The 21,693-nt window shown below is 37.4% G+C and overlaps 1 protein-coding gene across 4 annotated transcripts; it reads right to left on the bottom strand.

Moving 5' to 3' along the window:
* Window positions 1-5,594: 5,594 nt before the first annotated feature.
* On the bottom strand, window positions 5,595-12,412 carry LOC107795053 (uncharacterized). Of its 4 annotated transcripts, none has more exons than XM_016617618.2 (9): window positions 12,127-12,412; window positions 10,910-11,116; window positions 10,514-10,596; window positions 9,985-10,038; window positions 8,604-8,861; window positions 8,441-8,503; window positions 7,970-8,038; window positions 7,828-7,873; window positions 5,595-6,037 (listed from the first exon to the last, which is right to left on the bottom strand). In XM_016617618.2, exons 1-9 carry the CDS (start codon window positions 12,158-12,160, stop codon window positions 5,979-5,981), a joined length of 873 nt encoding a protein of 290 aa, XP_016473104.1. In that variant the 5' UTR covers window positions 12,161-12,412; the 3' UTR covers window positions 5,595-5,978. The 4 variants fall into 4 exon arrangements, with proteins under 4 accessions (XP_016473104.1, XP_016473105.1, XP_075111111.1 ...); XM_016617619.2 differs by having other exon boundaries at window positions 10,514-10,581; XM_075255010.1 differs by having other exon boundaries at window positions 7,831-7,873; window positions 10,514-10,581.
* Window positions 12,413-21,693: the final 9,281 nt, after the last annotated feature.

The raw sequence follows: 21,693 nt of genomic DNA, 5'->3' as shown, positions 1-21,693 counted from the left end.
CTGATAGTAGTTTTAGTGTTGGGTTGTGTTCTGGGTTCCAATCAAGCCCAAAAGAATCTCACTTGAAGGCTACCAAAAGAATTTTGAGGTATCCTAAAGGAATGTAGGACTTGTTCCTCTTCTATCCTTTAGGAGATAATTTTGACTTGGTTGGATATGTTGATGCTGATCATGTTGGATATCTGGTGGATCACAAGAGAACATCTAGAATGACATATTTTCTAGGGTTATGCTTGATCTCATAGGGTACAAAAAAACAAAACATGTGGCTCTTTCTACTATTGAAGCTGAATATGTGGATGTTGCCTCTTGTTGTGCTCAACTGCTGTAGATCAAGCAACAACTAGAAGATTTGGGTGTGTTTACAGATTGTACGCCATTGTTGTGTGATAATACAAGTGCTCTAAACATTGCAAAGAACCCAGTACAACACAAGGAGTCAAAGCACATTGGTGTGCGATATTACTTTTTAAAGGGCTTATTTGTATGAAGGTTTGCAAGATGGAGGATCAGGTAGCAGATATCTTCATCAAAGAACTGAGCAGAGAACACTTTGAAAGAGGTTGTCTAGAGTTGGGGTTGATCAAGCTCAACTAAGGACCTGGCCCCTCGATGATTGGCTATGTAAAGAAGGAAAAGTACAATGCTAAAAAGTATTTTTCTAGTGGCATCTAACTCAATTCTATATTGTTACAAGTATACGCTCATAGCAGTTTCAGGAGAAAACAAGTATGAGTGGCATTGCACTTCTAGGAGTTTTTGCCCAAATTTTCAAAAACTGTTAAGCAACCTGGTTCCTGTGACTCGGGTTATTAGTCTCTTCAATACTTATGTGCCTTTTGAAACTGCTAAAGTTCCATGTCATTAATTTATTCTCACCTCTCTTAATTTTTGAAGTCCAAAATTTAAACCTTTCTGAACTAACCCATTGCCCCAAAAAAAACTATTTCCTTCTCTCACACCCAACCAAAATCGATTCTTTTCTTCAAAACCAAATCAATCTTATCTAAAAAAGAATCCTTCTCTCCAAATATGCTAGAAGAGAATCCAACTTTGTCACCTTCCAAAATCCTAACTCTATCTGAATTGAAATCCAAGAAGTCTTTGGTAGATTTTGATGGGGCATTAACTAAAAAGGAACGGGGTAGATTTAATATTCTAGAGAGTGAGGCTGAAATTGTTGTTAGGTTTGTTGAAGCCTTGAATGATGGATGAATTGGTAAATGTCCCAGAAAAAGGGGGAACTGAATGAGGGACCTGGTCCCTCAAATCCTTCTTAGGATGTTAATTGTGATGATGATCTTTTTCTCTTGAGTTCTGTTCTTAAACGAACCTTCGATCCACTAAAAAGGATTTAGAAAAGTAGGTTGATTGATGATGAAGTGGTGTGACCTGCTAATGTGGTGGTTGTGGAAGAGAGAATAAAGTGGAAAAATCTTCACTTGTGAGAAAGAATTCCAAAAAAAATGGAGAAAATAAAGTTGGCTGAGAAAGATGCAGCTGATGATAAGGGTGAACAGATTGAGAAGAAGAAGAGGGAGACATGACCGCTCAGGGAAAGAAAGGGTAGTGTGAATGAAGAACCTGGTTCCTTACAGAAGCAAAAGGTTGAGTTATCGGGTTTGGAGAGGTAGAAGACTCCGAAGTCTCAAAAATTGTTGTTAGGCAGAGTGTTGACTCTGATATTACTGTAAAATGGAGGAATTTCTTGACATTGTTGAGTTCCAAAAATAGAATCACCTCTTTGTTCCTCCAAGTCCCAATGTTTATGAAGAAGAAGTAAAAACTTCTATGTTGTATGTGATACTCTGATGCTATGTGTGCATGAGATTGAGTTTGTTCTTGATGAGGAGAAACTTGGAGAGATTCTTGCTGATCTGATTGATGGTTCAGCTTGCTCAGATAGGTAGAGAACCAGGTCACCGTGGACCCTTGGCATAATAGAATGCTAAGTTGAAGGGTGAGAATGAAAGATTGAGGAAACAGGTGGAGGACCTGAGAGAGCAGATGATCATTGATCAAAGGAGTGTTAATGAACGAATGGACAAGCTCAACAAGGCCTTAGCCCCTTACTTTTCTTCTTGCCTAGTGATCCATGTCTTTCACTCCTTCCAAATTCCCTCTAATTCCTATCTTCTTTTGATCCCTATGTTTGATGACATTGGTACTTTAGTTGTTTAAATTGTCATATTCTTTATTGTTGAAACTACTGTGCTTTTGTTATAATTACTCTACTATGGGCAATCACTCTATTTTGTGCAATGACATTCACTTGTTTATTGTTACTGTTTATTCTGCATTGTCCAAGTTACATGAGTTAATGTTGCTAAACTTCTTTTTGAGTATGCTTCTTCTGTTATTCTTTTCAATGATGCCAAAAGGGGGACGTTACACAAGTGTCAATAGGAGGAGGAACAAAAATGAATTAATATGATGTGTTGTGCATAAAATATAGCTCCGCTTCACAGGAGGAATGTTGCTGATAACATGTTGATTATAGGTCTTATCCGCAGGGAAACATGTGATGAATCTGCTTCTCAAGGGGAATATCAATTTTGGGTTTGTCATTATCAAAAAGGGAAAAATTGATCTAAGTTATGTTGTTTCATGTTTTGATGATGACAAACATTCTCAAGGGACCGGGTATGGACCAGATGTGATCAGTACATGTAAGGAATCTGATTCTCAGGGAAAATATTAATTCTGGTTTTTTCATCATCAAAAAGGGGGAAATTGATAAGTTATGATATTTTGTATTTTGATGATTTGTCAAAAGTCTCAGGAACCAGTTGTGATCAGTTCCTTAGGTTTGGTTCTCAGGGGGAATATGGTTGATTCACAGGGGGAACAATGTAGAGATCTGGTTCTCAAGGGAATATCAATTCTAAGCTTATCATCGTCAAAAAGGGAAAAATTGATAAGTTATGTGTCTTTTGTTTTGATGATTTGATAAACTTCATCAGAGAACCAAATAATGAGCCTAATATAATTAGTTCTCTTGCGTTCAAAGTAACTAGTTAGATATCTGGTTCAATTCTCAATGAAATCAGATAAGGGAACAACAGATAAACATATATGAATCAGTTTCCCTGGTCGTCATATAGTCAACTCTACAGCTGTAAAAGCCGCTGCACTGTACCATCTGGCAGGCTGCTACACTATACCGTCTGGCAGCAGTGCAGCAACACAGCTCTAGCTTACTAAGGCCAAACTAAAGAGCACTTTATTACATCATCCTTGATGACACGTCACATATTATTACCATAAGGCAAGGGATTTCATCTCTCTAACACTTGCAAATTAAAAGAAAATATTCTCTCAAGTGCTAGCTACCGCCTTTCTCAAGAACAAAGTTGTTGCAACCTTAGGGACCAGATCCAAAGATTGAAGTGATATCTTAAGTCCTTAGGTTTGTTGAGTCTTTGTTATTTTATTCTTCATTTGTAATCCTACACTACTTTCATGAAGTGTCTTTGTAGGACAGATTTAAACCATTATTCGGTTTAGTTGCTTGACTAGAGTTAGTCATGTTTTGTTGCTTTGTAATAGAGTTATTGCAAAGGACTTACAATAGAGTTATTGTAAGGGGTGAGGTATTACGAGTTTAATTCCTAGATTAACTAGAGTTAGTCAAGGTTTGTTGCTTTGTAATAGATTTATTACAAAGGGCTTACAATAGAGTTATTATAAGGAGTGAGGGATTAAGAGTTTAATTCCTAGATTACAATAGGTTGTAATCTGAAGTTTGCTCGGTTTAGTCGAATTGAAATCCTACTAGGTTAGGTCATTATTTTTAATCCCTTGAGCAAGGAGTTTTTCACGTAAATATCGTGTGTTCTTTATTTACTGTCTATTCACTGTGGAAACATATAGAGAACTTGGTTCCCTATATTGTTTGGTTTTACAGTCTGTTGCTTACTGTGGGAACTGATAGAGAACCTGGTTCCCTATATAGTTTGGTGGACTCCTAGATTCTATCAAAGTATTTTGACAATAACATGTTGAAAGAACAATAAAATTTTATATAGGTTACGTCTTATTCACAGTCACAATGTAGACAAAACTTAATAACAATACTTTTTTTTTTCTCTTTAATTGTTGGTACAAAACTAGCAACTTGAAGTATCATTTTGTTGTTATAATATAGAACTGACCTTATTGTTATTCTTCAGAAAAGAAAATGTTAAACGGAAATTACTTTTTGCTGTAAAGAAAACCTGTAGTGTTCTATTTTATAATCCATAACTTGTTTATTGTCTGTTGTAAGTTGATCAATCAACTGATAATTCTTTTTCCTATGATTCTAAGAAGCTTTTCAATGGCGAGACTGAAATTTTCCTCTATAAGCTACGGCCGGACCTTCACTCAGGCCTCAAAGAAGCAGAGAAATGTTGAAGTGACGTCCAAGTCCATGGTCACAATGCCGCCTCCACGCAAGTGCTCAATTTTGTATATATATTAAAAGCTTATTAAATATATATAAATATTAAATTTCGAAGCCAATAACACAACTGGACCAATAAATTTAGTAGTATTTTGAACCCATAAACTTAAAATCTTGGCTCCGTCTCTAAGCTCACTCTCTCATGCATCTTTACAGCAATGTTTTGCTTTAAGACGACACCAGCATAAGACGGATTATTAAAGTCCATCTTTAGAGAACTTTTTTCGGGTAGGAAAGACTATAAAGGATAAAAGTAAAATTCTAACTACAATATGCAATCTCAACATTAATCTAAAAGCTAATCTCACCCTTCCAACAATGGTCGACTAAAAAAGCTTAATCACTCAAAATAGGCATTTTTACTAAAACCAAGCAATATAATCTTAAAAATCACAAATTAAATTGAGAATAATGCCATTTAATCGTTGATTAAGTGAGAAACTTTGTATAAATACATGTCTAACCTGAAAATTTGTGCATCCTAATACACATAGTTAAAGGTTAAAACAGTAAAGCAAAGATCTAAAGATTCTAAAAGGGATTATGGTTTAATTTAATGGTAGCGTAATAAGTTTTGCTTAATAGATGTAGAATCAATTATCACTGCTTTCCAATGTAACAGGTAAACCCCGGCACCTAAACTTCCGCATGAGATGATAAAAAGATTTTATATTAAAATTGAACTTATAACATAATAATAGCAACTTCACCCTAGACAAAACACAAACATGGTGTGTGATTCAAATCTCAAGGATCTTTTTCCTAGTACTTCCTCTTCCACCTATTTACTGGTTTATCCCTTCCCCACGGAGATACAGTAAGACTTTTGAAGTTGCTAAATTGTAAAATGTAAAAAGTTTCCATTCATTGTCGGCTTAGTATAGCTAATAGTAATTTCGCTCAATTGTTTGGAGCAGATCTGAAGCGACAAGATAACTAGAAAATAAAAGCATCTTTTGTTTATTAGACAATAATAACAATACAAGTAAGAAGATGCTGTCGGTGTTCCATATGCAGGTATAACAAAACCTTTGCTCGCTCTCAAAAGCTACAAAGCCCGTGCCAATGGTAAGTGCGTTTAACTATTGACGAATGCGAGGTGAGAAGAAGGTATGCGGTAAAAAGTTGAAGTACCTTAGATAAGGTAAGATGAAAAAAAGAAAACATATTGAGTTCCATGGAAAAATATCCAGAGTTGCTCTAATCAACCAATCCTAAAACTCGGCAGTAGTTTGCAAACTGACTAACTCTCCATTAACATCCTTTTTTTCTGGTGACTCTTGATAAAGCCAGTTGCCCCATATACAAAATCATACAACCAGAAAAAAACAAGTTCTTAACCTCCATCAGACAATCTTTTTATTGTTCTAAAGCCGAATTTACCCATAATAAGAAGTTTACATTACCACCTAAACTTGCTTCCCAATTGGGATTAGGAGAGTCCAAGATGACCGAGTTGACCAAAAATACAACGAAAAGAACAGCAATCTTAGTGCTCTCCAAGAATTCAAACACTAGAGGTGAGCAACTTCGATTAGATACCACGAAATGATGGCAAGACAGCAATAAGTGGATCACCATAACCAACAGCTTCTGCAATGCACCATATTTGAACAGTGAGTTGAGGTTTTCCAGAAAGAAGATTAGAGCACAGTAGATAATGTTAACAAATTAGAAATGCGTGCAAAAACTAACATCAAGCATATTAATGTTTGCACATATTTTGAAGCTAAGAGAATCATCACCGGCAGATGGCAGAGAGATAATACTGGGAAAGGACAAACGGCTTAGTTAATGACCTTGTATGAGTCGGCCAGTTAGGAAAACCATTTATACTCAGTTAAAAAGAATCATCATAACACACAAAGTGGAAAAAGCTATAGATCTTAGGCACTAACAAGGATCGCAGCTTAGGAGATTAAAGCAATAATGAGTATGTCACATACTTGTTAGGTCCTACTACTGACTTTTTCTCGTCACTTGTAATTGATCAATTAAATCCATTGGGAAAAGTTATCCTTTTTCTTTTTTCTTTTTAGATAAAGAATAGGGTAAAGTTATCATGACCTCTCCATTTACCTATTTCTGCTTGATTTGGTGTCTTCCTCGTTAACTACCCATTTATGATTACAGAGTTATAGGTAATTCATAATCTCTGTATCATCAGTCTCTTTCAACATATTGAACCTCACAGGCTCTTTTTCTTAATCATTTGGCATAGGTTGCTTTTTCTTGCACAGCAAACTACAACCTTTCAAACTTCATAGTGCTTCATTTGCCGCATAGCCTCAAGCATTTCCAGCGCTTTGCACAAACCAAACCAGCTTCTATACCTATCTCATATCAGCAAAACTTGACCCTAAATAACTGAATTGCTAATTTGTTGGTATTATTTCGACTTTAATGTTCTTATACCATCTAGTTGAGCTCCTGAAAACTGAAGTTAGATTATATACATGTAGTTGAATCCAATCTTGAATAGCTTCTCATTGTTGCTCCAATGCAGAATTGATGATTCAATTGTTTAATCTTTCTCTAAAATCTGAAACACAGAGAACCTACCTTCTTTCTTTTTAATAATACAACTAGCTAAGAAATGTAAACACGGCTCACTAGATTTGCTGTCATTCCTATATGATAAAAGTCTTACATGCCAGGTCAAAGAAAGCAAATCAACTTTAAACAATCCACTCAACCCAGACAGAAATACAACCAGAAACTCAGACAACAATGTGTAGGTATATGATTATATCAGGCCAATATTAGAATTAACCCAAATATCATAATGTGTGTTGTTGACATGGTACTGGACTGGAGTCTAGCCCATCATGTCCGACGTAGAAGATGGTTTAGGTCAATTATTGATCGCCCAACATCGGCTGATCCTAACCCAAATGGGTTGGTAACAAGAAACCAATCAACCCCACTACTGCTATCATGTAGAAGTTATTTTCTTAGTTCCTGAGTGGGGAAGTTACTGAGAAGCAAGGAGAGTTACTTTGAGAGGAGAAGCTAAACAAAACTTGACGCAGCTAATGCTTCAGCAAATTCTTCAGAGAAGTATTGTAGTTTTTACTTTTGAGAGAAAGAACTCTAGTAAAAAGATTAGGATAAAAAGCTTCTCCTAATCTTTTTCCACTCTTAAACATCTCAAAATAGCCTATGTCAAAGTATCAAGGCATTTAGATTATAGCCATAAGTCTGTTTCCCTATGAAGTAGCGCGGACTTGCAGTCAATTTCTTGTGAACAATCAACTTCAAATTTTGTGGTTTTAATATCTCATATGCACTATAATTGGTAATATGGCAGAAAAACTGCAGCTGGGATAATCTTAGTAAAACAAGGTGGAGAAAGAACCAAAAAAAAGTTGAAAGAAGCATACCACCATCATTAAAGAGGATCTTCAAAACTTCTCCAGCGGCATCTGACTGCTCAATCAAAAATATTTAAAAAAAAAAAAGGTGGTCACCAAATATTACCCTAATAACAGATAAATAACAGAAAGGATTGCCTGAGAGGCTTACTCTGACAGGAAGTTCTGTCCCAAACTGATCCAAAAAGCCAATAATCTGTCCCTCCTTGATAACATCACCCTGCACAGAAGCATACACGCATGATTCAAGCACTAAGCTATACTCCACATAGGCCTTTGTCAGGTTAATCCTGGCACGTGAGCATCACATTGAAGACAACAAGAGCATATGTCAACAAGAAATAAAAATGGTCTACTGAGTTCCAAGATCCTAGTAAACCACTGCCGCTCTCAATTCTTAGACCTTTAAGCAAAGAAATGGTATGCTCACAAAACAAACAAGATAGATGTCCTCCGTTCATACCTTCCAATATCTAGACATGATAGTTCTTCTGTAAGAAACTGTAATCTTTTGAAGAACTAAAGCCTACAACATCTAGTGGTCAAGAGATCTGATAGGATACTAATCTAATTTTAAGAGAAAGTTAGTAGTCATCCATAGCAAATGAAAGCCTTCAGTTACCTCTTTACAAGCAGGTGGCTGTTTCTTTCCCTTTAATGTCCTGGCCCTTCGGAATGAACCAACCTGCCAGAAAAAAAAAAAAAAAAAAAAAAAAAAGCAGAAGTCATTGCTGGCGTAGTCCATGATACATGCTAAAAGTGTTTGCCAGGGTCAAGTAATGCACCGTCGGGCATGATACAAGAACATAACCACTAGCTCCAGTAGTCTGTAGTTCTGCTAATTTCATTGATTTCTCAGCAGCGACGTTTGTGAATGGGCTGATCTTTTCTGAGGAAGATTTTCCCGGGGAAGTTGCAGGAGCAGCAGCTGTTGATGCAGTGGATGGTTTACTTGCGCTAGGTAGTGGTGGTGTGGAAACAACAGGTGCAGGCACTATTGGAGCTTCAATATTCCGCTTCAGGTGCAGTTCGAAATCTCCGATCTATGAGAAAAACCATAATATCCAATCAAACATCAGTGGAGATAAACTCCTTTTCTTTCATAATATATTAGAAAAGTTATTTTAAAAGTATTTAGAATTGTATTTCGACAGAAAGTAATAAATAAATCATTACGGAGAAACCTACAAAAGTGATTTTCTACACTGGCAATACTTGTCATATCAAAACCCAAGATGGAGTTCATAGATTTGTGTAATCAACTAATCAACAAACTGAAAATCAGAAAATTGACTTTCATATTCATTCCAAAATTGTCAGTGACTACTTGGATGATACATGCTAGAATTCCAGTAAGTAATTGCAGCCTTCAATTCTTTATGCAGAAATGTTTCAACCATATTATTCGTCATTGCAGTGTTATATATGATCACGCTTGGTGGTACAGAATTGTCCAATACAGCAAAGCTCACTGAATTAATATGCACCTTTATTCCTTCTTTTTTCTTCTACTACAAGGCAATATATGAATTTCTGATTCCCACGGCATCAATGATTGAATTATCCAATTATTACCAAATATATCATCAGACCTTTCAGATCAAACTGTGTGGTGCTGAAATAGCAGATGCTACCATTTCAAGATATTTTAGACATTGTTTTAACAATCGTAATACAATTTACTCGCTCTTTAAATTTAACTTTTTTCTATTACAAATGGGGACTGGGAAGGGGAAGGGGAAGGGAAAGGAGGACAGCGAGGGCTGACCTAACATCTATATTATATGGAAGACTCCCACCGTTACCACTAGGCTATATGCCTTGGTGCTAGTCAACGACGTAAAGTACGCAATCTGTTGATTTCTACCAAGTTGAGGTTTGATTAGTTACTAATAAAGATAATTTTAAATATGATAGTAGTCTAATGTATAATTTCAGGTCATAGCACACATGGCAGGGCTATGTGGCTATGGAATCTCATATGGTTTGAAGATAAGACAGGCTTCAGACTTCCCTTTGGTTATTTCCAGCTTCCTCAGATTTTTAAACTCTTATAATCTCATTTATATATTTCTATTTCAGAATCTCCCTAACAAATGAAAAGGCAGCAATAGTGGTTATGCACTATAATGAAAGGACACATGATCAGCCAAGGAAAATGCTTACCTTAAGTTTCAGCTCAGCAACCTCTGTATCATCACACACTTCAGTAATCAGAGCCTGATGAGAGCAGTAAAGAACAACAATCAAGCTTAAAGTCACAACAAGCATAGAGCTAAGTCCAGAAATCCATGGCTAAGATAAGAAAGCTGTATAAAGAACATGAAGAAATTAAATACGTGATTTTGAAAGTCACCAGAATAAGAACAATGACACAGGTTATTACGGGTTTGCCACAAACATGAGTAGAATTTTTTAATCATGCAAAAATGAGAAACAATTACTAAATCAGAAGCTCAAAAGTGCTTAACAAAGATTGGCTGCAGTTGCAGGATTTCTTGGTTCCCACACAGTTCAACTGGACTTGCATAAAATCATATATCAAACTTTAGTTTAGGAGGACCAATTAAGCCAAAAGTCAAGCATCAAGAATATAATGCAATAAAATCAACACAAAGGCACTTAAGACACCACAAAAAAGAAAAAGAAAAAACAATCCAGTGAGACATTTCAACATCCAAAGAGATAAACCAACCTCAAAACCCTTTGGAAATGTTGCTGTTGGCAGTGGACTCTTCTCCGTTGACACTTTTTGGTGGCTATCTGTAAGAACAGCTCCTTCAGATTAAGGGAATTTGGCCTAGAAGTTAGATGTGACGGGCTGCACTCATAAAGGAATCCAGAAAACTACTTTCCACTCTTTATCAGGTAAATGCCAAAAGGATAATCTTTAGATTCCACTAGAAGTTCTACTCGGAATGAATTAAGATGCTGTGCTTGCAAGCATAATGGTATGGTAGATACTAAAAAGCACCAGCGCATCAAATACCAAGAATGAGATGTACATTCAATACAATAGCCAAATGGAAATTAGAAATGACTAGCCCCTAGATACTGGTTTACACCTGGCATAATAAGAAAGCACACTCACCAGATTTTGTTGTCACAGTTGTTTCAGATGTCTTTGCACAAGACAGTATCAATCTACTATGCTTGTTAGTAGAAGACACGAGCTTTGCACCATTTGAGGATCCCTTAAGGGGCAACTTAGTAGGCTTGGAGAAGGCAACATTATTCATTGGAATGACACCAGGCATTTCGATTACTGACCTCATATGGGAAGTGGTACCTACTGAATCTGTCATCAGAAATAGTTAAGTAGGAAATCCACATGAAACAGACAGATTATAATAGAACTATTTGAGGATATCCACATGAAACAGATAGATAGATTAGAACTACTTGCAAGCATTTATGCAAGAAAACAGGTTTCGCATCAGTAAGGTAATTCAGAGGCTGGATAGTGAATATCCAAAAGATAAGAGGAATGTAGGTTTATTTATTAAAAGAACACATGCATGAAAACAGGTAAAGCCAATTATATGCTTATGCTTAAAGGAAAAAGAAAAAGAAAAAAAAACTGCCCCCTTCTATTCGTTCAAGTAGAAGGAGAATTATTTATTTTTTTTTGGGGGGAGGGGGGGGGGTTACTTTTCTGGATCACCTTACATCATTTCCTACTCATTAATTAGGATTTTGCCTCATGTTTTTCTGGCTCAATTGCACATTAGTCCTCTAAATTCAACAGAACGATACGATTTTGTTCTGCCAGCTAGTACAAATAGCTAGAACATCTGTCGTGATTTTTCATGAAAGTAAATTGCACTCAACACAATACAGCTTCATCAATCAATAACCACTAGTTAGCAGTTCCTCTCAAAGACTAATCTAATAACACATATTTACTGCCACAACTTACTGATCTTTAATTCATCTAAAATCAGGCATAAAGAAAGGACACTGTTTTGCCACTGTACAGTTCAGGTATCATTCCTTTCCTATACAACTCATTTTTCCAATTTAAGAAAATATTAAAATTCAAATGCGCGAAATTGCATAAATCAAGCATTTAAATCAATGTCGGATCTCAGATGAAAGAGTAAGGGGGAAAAAAAGCAGATAGCTATAATTTGTTACCAACGAGAGCTAAGAAAAAACTAAGCTAAGAGCTTAATCTAGCTATCCGTCAATATAACAACACAAAATAACAGATGTACACAAATAAAAATACATAGCTACATCACCAAAGAAAATAATCCATTCACTTGAAAATGTATATATACAGGACTAAGAAATGGAGAGAATTACGGTGAAAGGAGCGGAGAACAGCGGCGGACTCCATTTGGTAAAGGAGCTCTGATCGGAGAGACCGAGGAAAATGAAGGACGAATTTGTTGGAGAGATAACAGAAGAAAAGAGGGGGAAGAACGTATTTATAGCAAATGGAAACTGAGAAAATGAGATTGGGTTATGAGCTTAGCACAGTTGTGAGAAAGCAAGATATATTATCTGTCAACTTTGAGATGTCCGCCCCCGAACTTCTATTTCTTCACCCACCCCTACCGTTTCCGACTCTTTGCTGACCTGTGCAACTAGTTTCCCCAACAAAAAGAAAATACCAAATAGACTAAACAAAATCATAAGTGATAAAAAATTTAAATTATTATATGTCATTTATTTATACATAAAAAATATTTTTCCTCTCCACATTTGCCTAAAAGAATTGAATTTCCCTTTTTTTTTTGGACTGAAAAAGATAATTTATTTAAAACATTACGAAGTATTGACAGTTACATCCTTAACAAAAGTACAAGCCTCGAGGACATTCAAATTCCCCATTTCGGCCAAACTAAAACACACATGAGTACTGAAATTTTTAAGCAAATGCACATAGCCGTTTGTGTCCATTGCTAGCTTATTTAATACTAAAGGCAATGGATTGACAAAAAGTTGGTGTTTTCGTGCATGCTTGAGTCCTTCCTTAGCCATCTTGTGAGCTACCTTGTTCCCCTCCCGAAAATTATGGATGATCTTCAGTTGCTTCAGCTGGTGCATTAACCACCTACAATCAGTAATAGTAGAGTTGCAAGGCATACAATTTAAATGTAATACTTTGATGACCTCTGTTGCATCTGTTTCCACCACTAGTGGAGAATAACCATGATTGAGAGCGATTGAAAGACCTATCCTTAGAGCTTCTAGTTCAAATTGAAGAGGGGAAGTCGAGGGTTTGGAGTGTTGGAAACCCATTACCCAGTCTCCTCTATGGTCTCTGAAAACACCACCCATACCTCCCAAATTTAAGTTATGTTGGAAAACTCCGTCTATGTTCAGTTTGAAAAAATTTGGAGAGGGTTTGTGCTATGCAATTTTGATAGTATGGGATTGAGCCACTAAAGGTTCTTTTGAAGTGAGTAGATTGTACTTTAAAGCAAGGGAGATTGCATGTGATTGATTGAATTTAAGGGCCAAATTGTTGTGGTTATTATAGTTTCTATTTGCACAAATGCTCCACGTGACAAAGGGAAAGAGATTATCCCAAGATAGGTAGGGGGAGGGGGTATTGGAACTTAGGTTTCTGATACTATGAATCCACTGAGTGTTCCTTTTAGCCTGAGAAAAGGTCTGCCTTAGATTTGTCCAATACATATTGACAGCAGAATAAGTTGTGAAAATATGTTCAAGAGTTTCCTCTTCTGATTTGCATACTGGACATATTGGATCGATGTTCAAACCTATGTGATGTAAATAATGGCGCGTGAGAAGCCTATTATGGAGACATTTCCATAGAAGAAATTTTATCTTGTTGGGACATTTTGACTTCTACATCCAATCGAAATTTACCAAGTTGTTAGCATTTGGATTAATCAGTTTGTAGCAAGTCTTTATTGTAAAAAATCAATTTCCAATCAAATCCCAATAACAAAAGTCATGATTGCTTTGGTTGGGATGAAAGGAGAGAATGGCATTTTGTATATGGGGAGGGAGTTGAAAGGAGATTTTTGTTAAGTCCCATTTGTTACCTAGCCAAATATCTTTGATACTAAGTCTTTCACCGGGAATGGTGAGAGGGACCTCTATTTCATTCCTAAGAATAAAGGTGTTGGGGATCCAGTTGGAATCCCAAATATTCATGGGAGAGTTGAATGGGGGATCCATTTTAGATCTTTGTTACAAATCTCCTAACCTTTGATGACACTTTTCCAAATAAAGGAAGTAGTTTTAAAATTTTTGGAAACACCATAAAGAGATGAAAGAGTTTGGGACCAAGGAAGCTGGGGGTTGTGAAGGAGTCTCCAAGATAGACTAGCTAGTGCTACTAGGTTTTTATCCTTTGCTGAATGAATGCCAATACCCCCATCCTTCTTATCTTTTGTCAAAGTATCCCAAGGTAGGAGGTGAATTTTATTAGAAGTAATAGTGGATCCCTAGATGAATCGTTTTTGGATTTTATCAATGTTCTTGATAATCTTGATGGGCAGAAAGTTATAATTCTTGACGTGGTTAGGAATGCTATTGAGAGAAGTTGATGCAAGTGTTGTCTTACCTGCCATGTTAAGGAATTTGGATTTCCAGGAAGCCATTTTATCCAAGATGAATTGGTAATCTGAAGGTCTAGGTTTGGTGTTTGTTATAGGAAAACCTAGATATTTGCCAAAACTATTACTGATTTTTATGTTGAAGAGCTTGGACAACTCCTTTTTGGTGGAGGCAGGACAATTTTTTGAAACAATTAGTTTTGACTTTAATAAGTTAATTTTTTGGCCTGACATTTTGAAAAAGGAGTTTAGGCAATTTAGGATTGTATTTGGGGATTTGTTATCAATATTACACATTAGTGTAAGGTCATCCGCATAAATAGATGGGATATCTTATAATGTTTCCTTCTTATGCTGATGGGAGACCAGGAACCAATATCAACCTAATGGTTTATATGGATGGACAACATCTCCAAACAAATGATAAATATATAAGGGGACAGGGGGTCTCCTTGTCTAATACCTCTACTGGGGGTGAAGAAATTGCTTCTACTTCCATTAGCTAAGACTGCTATGTTGCTAGTAGTGATACAATCCATGATTAAAGAAATGGTCTTTGGAGGGAATTTAAAGTAACAAAGGGTTCTATAAATGAAAGACCATTCAAGCCGGTTAAAAGCCTTTTCTAGGTCTATTTTCAAGATCAGATTTGCCTTACCACATCTTTGTTTGTGCATTCTAAGCATTAACTCTTGAATTATAATAGCATTATCACTAGTATGTCTCCCTTTGAGAAAATTGGATTGGTAAGGGCAGATTAATTTTTCTAGAAAAGGTTTGAATCTATTTGCTATGGTTTTTCTGATAATTTTATAAATAGTATTACAAAGCCCAATTGGCCTAAAAATTTTTAGGTTTAGAGCATTGGGTATTTTTGGAATTAAACAAACATAAGTATCATTTATCCCTTCAGGGAGCTTGCCTGTTTCAAATACTTGTTGACAAAGGGTTGTCACAGAAGTACTTAAGTAATGCCAAAATTTTTGAAAGAAAAAAGGATGAAGATCATCGGGCCCGGGTGATTTAAAAGGTTTAAAATTAAAGACTAATTTTTTGAGTTCTGATTGGGATAGAAGATTGTCTAAAGAGGCCAGGTTACATTCTATAAAACTAGGAAGGTCTTTGTTAATAGCTGCCCAGTCGGAGTATTGGTGACTAGTAGCAAAAATTTGATTAAAATAATTGTAGATATGGTCCATGATGCTTTGAGGGTCATCTATCCAGTTGCCTTCAGTGTCTTTGAAAAATACTATTTTATTAGTTCTTCTATTATTAGTGGCACAAATATGATAGAATTTTGAATTGGAGTCACCCTCGTTGAGCCAGTTAATTCTAGAACGTAATTTTCAGAAATCTTCCTCTATTTTTAGAAGATTGTTGTAGTCAGACTTAAGGGTCATTTCCAAGTTAATAAGGAAATTACTATGACTATAGGAATTTGATTTTTGGATCCCAGCTAGTCTTGCTAAAATAATTTTCTTTTTTCTAGAAAGGTCTCCAAAAGTAGTATTTTTCCAATCAAGTATACGGTTCCTAAAGGTCGTAGAGGCTTCGACAAAATTATTGTCAATCCAACATTCATTGACTGTGTCACCATTTTGAGGTTGCCTGCACCAATATGTTTCCAATCTAAAGGGCTTGGGGAGGGGATTTAAGTGTTTAGGAATTATTTCTATTAGGATAGGATTATGATCCGAGTGAGTTTTGGGCAAGTGGATAACAGATGCCCTAGGGAATATACTTAACCACTCCTCATTTGCTAAAACCTTGTCTAGCCTTTCCATAATACGAGAATTGTTAAACTTGTTATGATTAGACCAAGTATATTTACATCCTTTGAAACCTAGGTCCATTAACTTATAATAATTAATCTTATTCCAAAGCTTAGAGACCCTTCTTCTATTGATAGGTTTACCTTCCTAATTTGTCTTCAGCTACTAGAACATCATTTAAGTCTCCACCTAGCAACCAAGCACCCTTATAATTATCAAAGATACTAGTAATATTATCCCACATAATATTTCTGTTTGAGACTTTTGTACTAGCATAAATAGAAGTAAATAATCATGTTTGTTGAGAGGGGATTACCTCAAGAAGAGCATGAATTTCATTGTTCCGTTTGACGAAGTTGTTGACATGCACCAGATTGGTATTCCACAGTACTATCATGCCACCTGATTGTCCCTCAGCTGGGACTTCTATCATGTCCGAAAACCAAATTCGTTCATTAAGCTACCATGGTTTGTCATTCTAGTTTCTAGTAAGGACACCATGTAAAGCTGGTGAGTGGCAATGAGGTCGTGGAAATTTCTCCTAAACTCAGCATTATTTCCACCTCTGATGTTCCAGATAAAGATGTTCTTAGCACGATTCAGTGGGTGGTGAGTTGGATGGAGGGGGCCATTGGCCTGGGATGTTTGAGGGAATATTGGATTCCTCCTTAGAGAAGGAACTAGGATCATGGCTAATTTTCCTACAGTTGGGTCCTGGGGTTGCCTCATGTCCATTGTACATTTGTATAGTGAATGTGGACATGCTAGAATAAGCCTCTTCTCGAATAGATATACTTTTACTTCGTCTAGGTTTGAAGACTCTACTATGTGTTACCCTATGAGGTATATCTCCCCCTCCATTTCTCCCCCCTAGATTTCCTAAGCCTTGTGGCATATGGGGTTCTGGAATCTGTTGATCCATTTGTCCTGGGTTCAACTGCACCTCTTGTTGCATGGGGTTCAGAGGCAGTTCCCAGGGCATTAGGATTGGATTTAGCTCTAGTGGAGGGAAGAATGGTAGTTCTAGACTTATATTTTGAGGGAGATAAGGGTTCTGAGAGAAGTGGGGGGGGGGAGATTCCATTGGGCTCGCATTGCTTGAACTAAGTTGTTGTTCATCCCAGGAGCTAAGGGTTGCATTATGTTGTTTACACAAATGTGATAGGTAGCTGCTCATTGACAAGTGTAGTCCCTCGGATATCACTTGTGCTAGAAACTGTGGATTGTTGATGAGTATAATGCTCTCTTGCCCATTGATATTCACTTGGAGTGAGATCCCTGTCACGGCCTGGATTTTCCACCCTCGGGAGTCGTGATGGCACCAATTAATGTGAGCTAGGCAAGCCAATCATTTAACTACTTACTGCATTAGTCAATTATTTCTTTAAATCAAATATAAAGCAATAACATGAAAACAACAGAACTTTAAATAATTAAGCGGAAGATAACAATTAAATATCTAAAATCTGCATCTATTACAACTCTTAAAACCTAAAGCACCCAAAACCTGGTGTCACTGTGTCACAGGCAATCTAAGATTTACTACATACAAAGTTTGAAGAAAATGACAATACACTGTTTCTGAATAAAAGGAAAATGAGACAGAAATAGGAATAGAGGAGATGCCAGGGCCTGCGGACGCCTGCAGGTCTACCTTGGATCTCTGCGTGGACTAAAGGTAGCCTCCACACTACGATCCAAAAACTACTCCAGGATCTGCACATAGTGCAGAGTGATATCAGCACAATCGACCCCATATGCTGGTAAGTGTCTAGCCTAACCTCAGCGAAGTAGTGACGAGGCTAGGACTAGACTACCAAATAAACTTGTGCAGTTCAAATACATATACAGTGAAAAGAAATACAGAAATAACCAGTCAATATGGAAGGGGGAGCATGTTGTGGGGAAGATAACAATTCCGAAGAGAAAGACATAGAGTAATGAAAGGAACAATATAACCTGGATATCAACCAAGAATCAGAATTCAACAAATGCACGACATCACCCTTCGTGCTTTTATTCTCATCCTCACCAAAACAATCATATAATAAAAATGTACACGGCATTACCCTTCGTGCTTTTACTCTATTTCCTCACCATATAATCAATATAATCGGCATAGAATGGTACATCGTGCAGCACAACATCACCCTTCGTGCTTTACACTCTTTCCTCACAAAACAAACAATGCACGACATCACCCTTCGTGCTTTACACTCTTTCCTCACAAAACAAACAATGCATGGCATCGCCCTTCGTACTTTAACTCTCTTCCTCACCCAAACAATAGGGCAAGGGAACAAATGAAATTGCAATAAAAATTCCGGTAAGGGAACAACAATTCAACAATTTAATCCCGTCAAGGGAACAACATCAATAACATCAACATCCCAGCAAGGGAGATAACAAATAAATCAACAATAGCCCGGCAAGTATGACAATATAATGATCTCTTCTCTTTCTCACTTTTTCTTCACTATTCACTTCACAACTCGAGCCAATGCTCTAGAGGTTTAATTATCACTTATACTTTCACAATTTGTAATACAACTTGAGCCAACGCTCCTCAAGGTTCATAGATCACAATTTCTTCCACAAACTTTATACCACAAATAGAAACCACCACAAAGGCATGAAAGATATAGCGAAGTCACAATAATCACAATATAAAGACTCACGGGCAAGCTAGACACCAACATATGGATAATCGTTACCATGTCTATACGTCGTACTTAACAATTACCACATACCAAATAGGACTCAACTCCTAATCCCTCAAACTAAGGTTAGACCAAACACTTACCTCGATGCCACGAACACAATTCACGATTCAATTATAGCTTTACCCCTTGATTCCACCACTAATTCACTCGTATCTAGTCACAATTTACTTAATTACATCAATAAACGCCAAATGAATCAATTTGAATGCATAAAAATGAGTTTTCCAAAGTTTTGCCCAAAAAGTCAAAAATCGCCCCCGGGCCCATATGGTCACAACCCGAGGTTCGAACCAAAACCTGATTATCCATTTTCCCACGAACCCAAATATATAATTTATTTTGAAATCGGACCTCAAATCGAGGTCCAAATCCCCAATTTTTGAAAAACCTAGGTTCTACCCAAAACACTCAATTTCCCCCATGAAAACTATTGATTTTAAGTTGAAATCATGTTAAAAGATGTTAATGATTGAAAAAAATGAGTTAAAATTAACTTACAATCGATTTGGAAGAAGAGTTGTTCTTGAAAAATCGCCCAAAGGAGTTTATGTTTTGAAAAGATGTGAAAAATGGGTTTAAAATTGCATAAGTATAAAGTTTGTAGGTCGCAGGTATGGAAATGCGAACCCCGATTGCGAAACAAGGTTCGCATTTGCGAACCCTTCAGAAATGCTGAACTTTTGCATTTGCCAAAATTTTGTCGTATTTGCGCTCACATTTGCGATACATAGGTCGCATTTGCGATCATTGGCCCATTGGCAAATCTTCGCATTTGCGAAGAAAATCTCGCATCTGCGAGCCAAGGCAGGCTTGGGCTGGTTTCACATTTGTGATCCAGCCTTCGCATTTGCGATCCAGCCTTCGCATTTGCGATCTAGCCTTCACATTTGCGAGCCAGCTTCGCAAATGCGAAGCCTGCAGGCCTGGGCACACCAGCTAAAATTCTGTAATTTTTTTCTAAGTTCCAATGCACCCAGTGGCCTATCGAAAACTCACCCGAGCCCTCGGGGCTCCAAACCAAATATACACACAACTTCAAAAACATCCCACGGACTTATTCGTGTACTCATATCACCAAAATAACATTAGAAACATCGAATTAAACCTCAATATCAATGAAATTTATCAAAACTTCTTAAACATCAAATTTTGCATTTAAGATCCAAATCATGTCAAACGGATTCCGTTTCTTACCAAACTTCACAGAATCATCTTAAATCATATATAAGACCTGTACCGGGCGCCAGAACCAAAATACGGGCCCGATACCAACTTGTTCTAATCAAAATTCATTTCCAAATCCTTTAAATAATTTCAGAAAATAATTTTCTTTAAGAATTCATTTCTCTAGCTTGGGACCTCGGAATTTGATTCCGAGCATACGCGCAAGTCCCATATTTTCCTACGGACCCTCCGGAACCGTCAAATAATGGGTCTGGGTCCATTTACTCAAAACGTTGACCGAAATCAAATTAATTCATTTTATAGCCAAAATTTATCATTTTGCATAGATTTTCACATTTAGGCTTTCCAGCTACGTGCCCAGTCTGCGCACGCAAATCGAGGTAATGCTAAGAGAGTTTTTTAAGGCCTCGGACTATTCGTCCTCAAACGGATAGAAGAAGGAAGTACCTGAGTCGGGGAAAAGATGGGGATAACGGCTCCACATATCGGACTCGGACTCCCAGGTCGATGCCTCAGGAGGCTGACCTCTCCACTGAACATGAACAGAAGGAAAACTCTTCGATCTCAACTAACAAACCTGCCGGTCTAGAATAGCTACCAGTTCCTACTCATAAGACAAGTCCTTGTCCAATTGGACAGTGCTGAAATCTAACACGTGGGATGGATTGCCGTGATATTTCCGAAGTATGGACACATGAAACACTAGATGCACGACTGATAAGCTCGACGGCAATGCAAGTCTATAAGCCACCTCTCCCACTCGATCAAGAATCTCAAACGGGCCAATGAACGTAGGGCTAAGCTTGCCCTTCTTCCCAAATCTCATCACGCCCTTCATAGGCAACACTCGAAGCAATACCCGCTCACCGATCATGAATGCTAAATCACGAACTTTGCAGTCGGCATAACTGTTTTGCCTAGACTGAGCAGTATGAAGCCTATCCTGAATAATCCTGACCTTGTCCAAGGCATCCTGAACCAGATCCGTACCCAATAACCGAGCCTCTCCCGGTTCAAACCATCCAACCGGAGACCGACATCGCCTACCATACAAAGCCTCATAAGGAGCCATCTGAATACTCGACTGGTAGATGTTGTTGTAGGCAAACTCTGCTAAAGGCAAAAACTGATCCCACGAGCCTCCAAAGTCAATAACACAAGCTCGGAGCATATCCTTCAAAATCTGAATAGTCCACTCAGACTATCCATTCGTCAAGGGATGAAATGCTATGCTCAACTCAACCCGGGTGCCCAACTCTCACTGAGCTGCCCTCCAGAAATGCTAGGTAAACTGCGTACCTCGGTCTGAAATAATAGACTCGAGCACACAATAAAGATGAACAATCTCCTGGATACAGATCTCAGCTAACCTCTCGGAAGAATAAGAGACTGCCACAGGAATGAAAGGCGCTGACTTGGTTAGACTATCAACAATAACCCACACTGCATCGAACTTCCTCTCAATCCGTGGGAGACCAACAACAAACTCTATAGTAATACGCTTCCATTCCACTCAGGAATCTCAATCTTTTGAAATGAATCACCGGGCCTCTGATGCTCGTACTTAACCTGCTGACAATTCAAACACTAAGCCACATATGCAACGATATCCTTCTTCATTCTCCGCCACCAATAATGCTACCGCAAATCCTGATA

This window comes from Nicotiana tabacum, chromosome 6 (assembly GCF_000715075.1).
Source record: "Nicotiana tabacum cultivar K326 chromosome 6, ASM71507v2, whole genome shotgun sequence".
In the NCBI taxonomy this organism is placed as follows: Eukaryota; Viridiplantae; Streptophyta; class Magnoliopsida; order Solanales; family Solanaceae; genus Nicotiana; species Nicotiana tabacum.
Note: the sequence above shows the minus strand (reverse complement) of the source record. Positions and strands in the feature narration are given on the sequence as shown.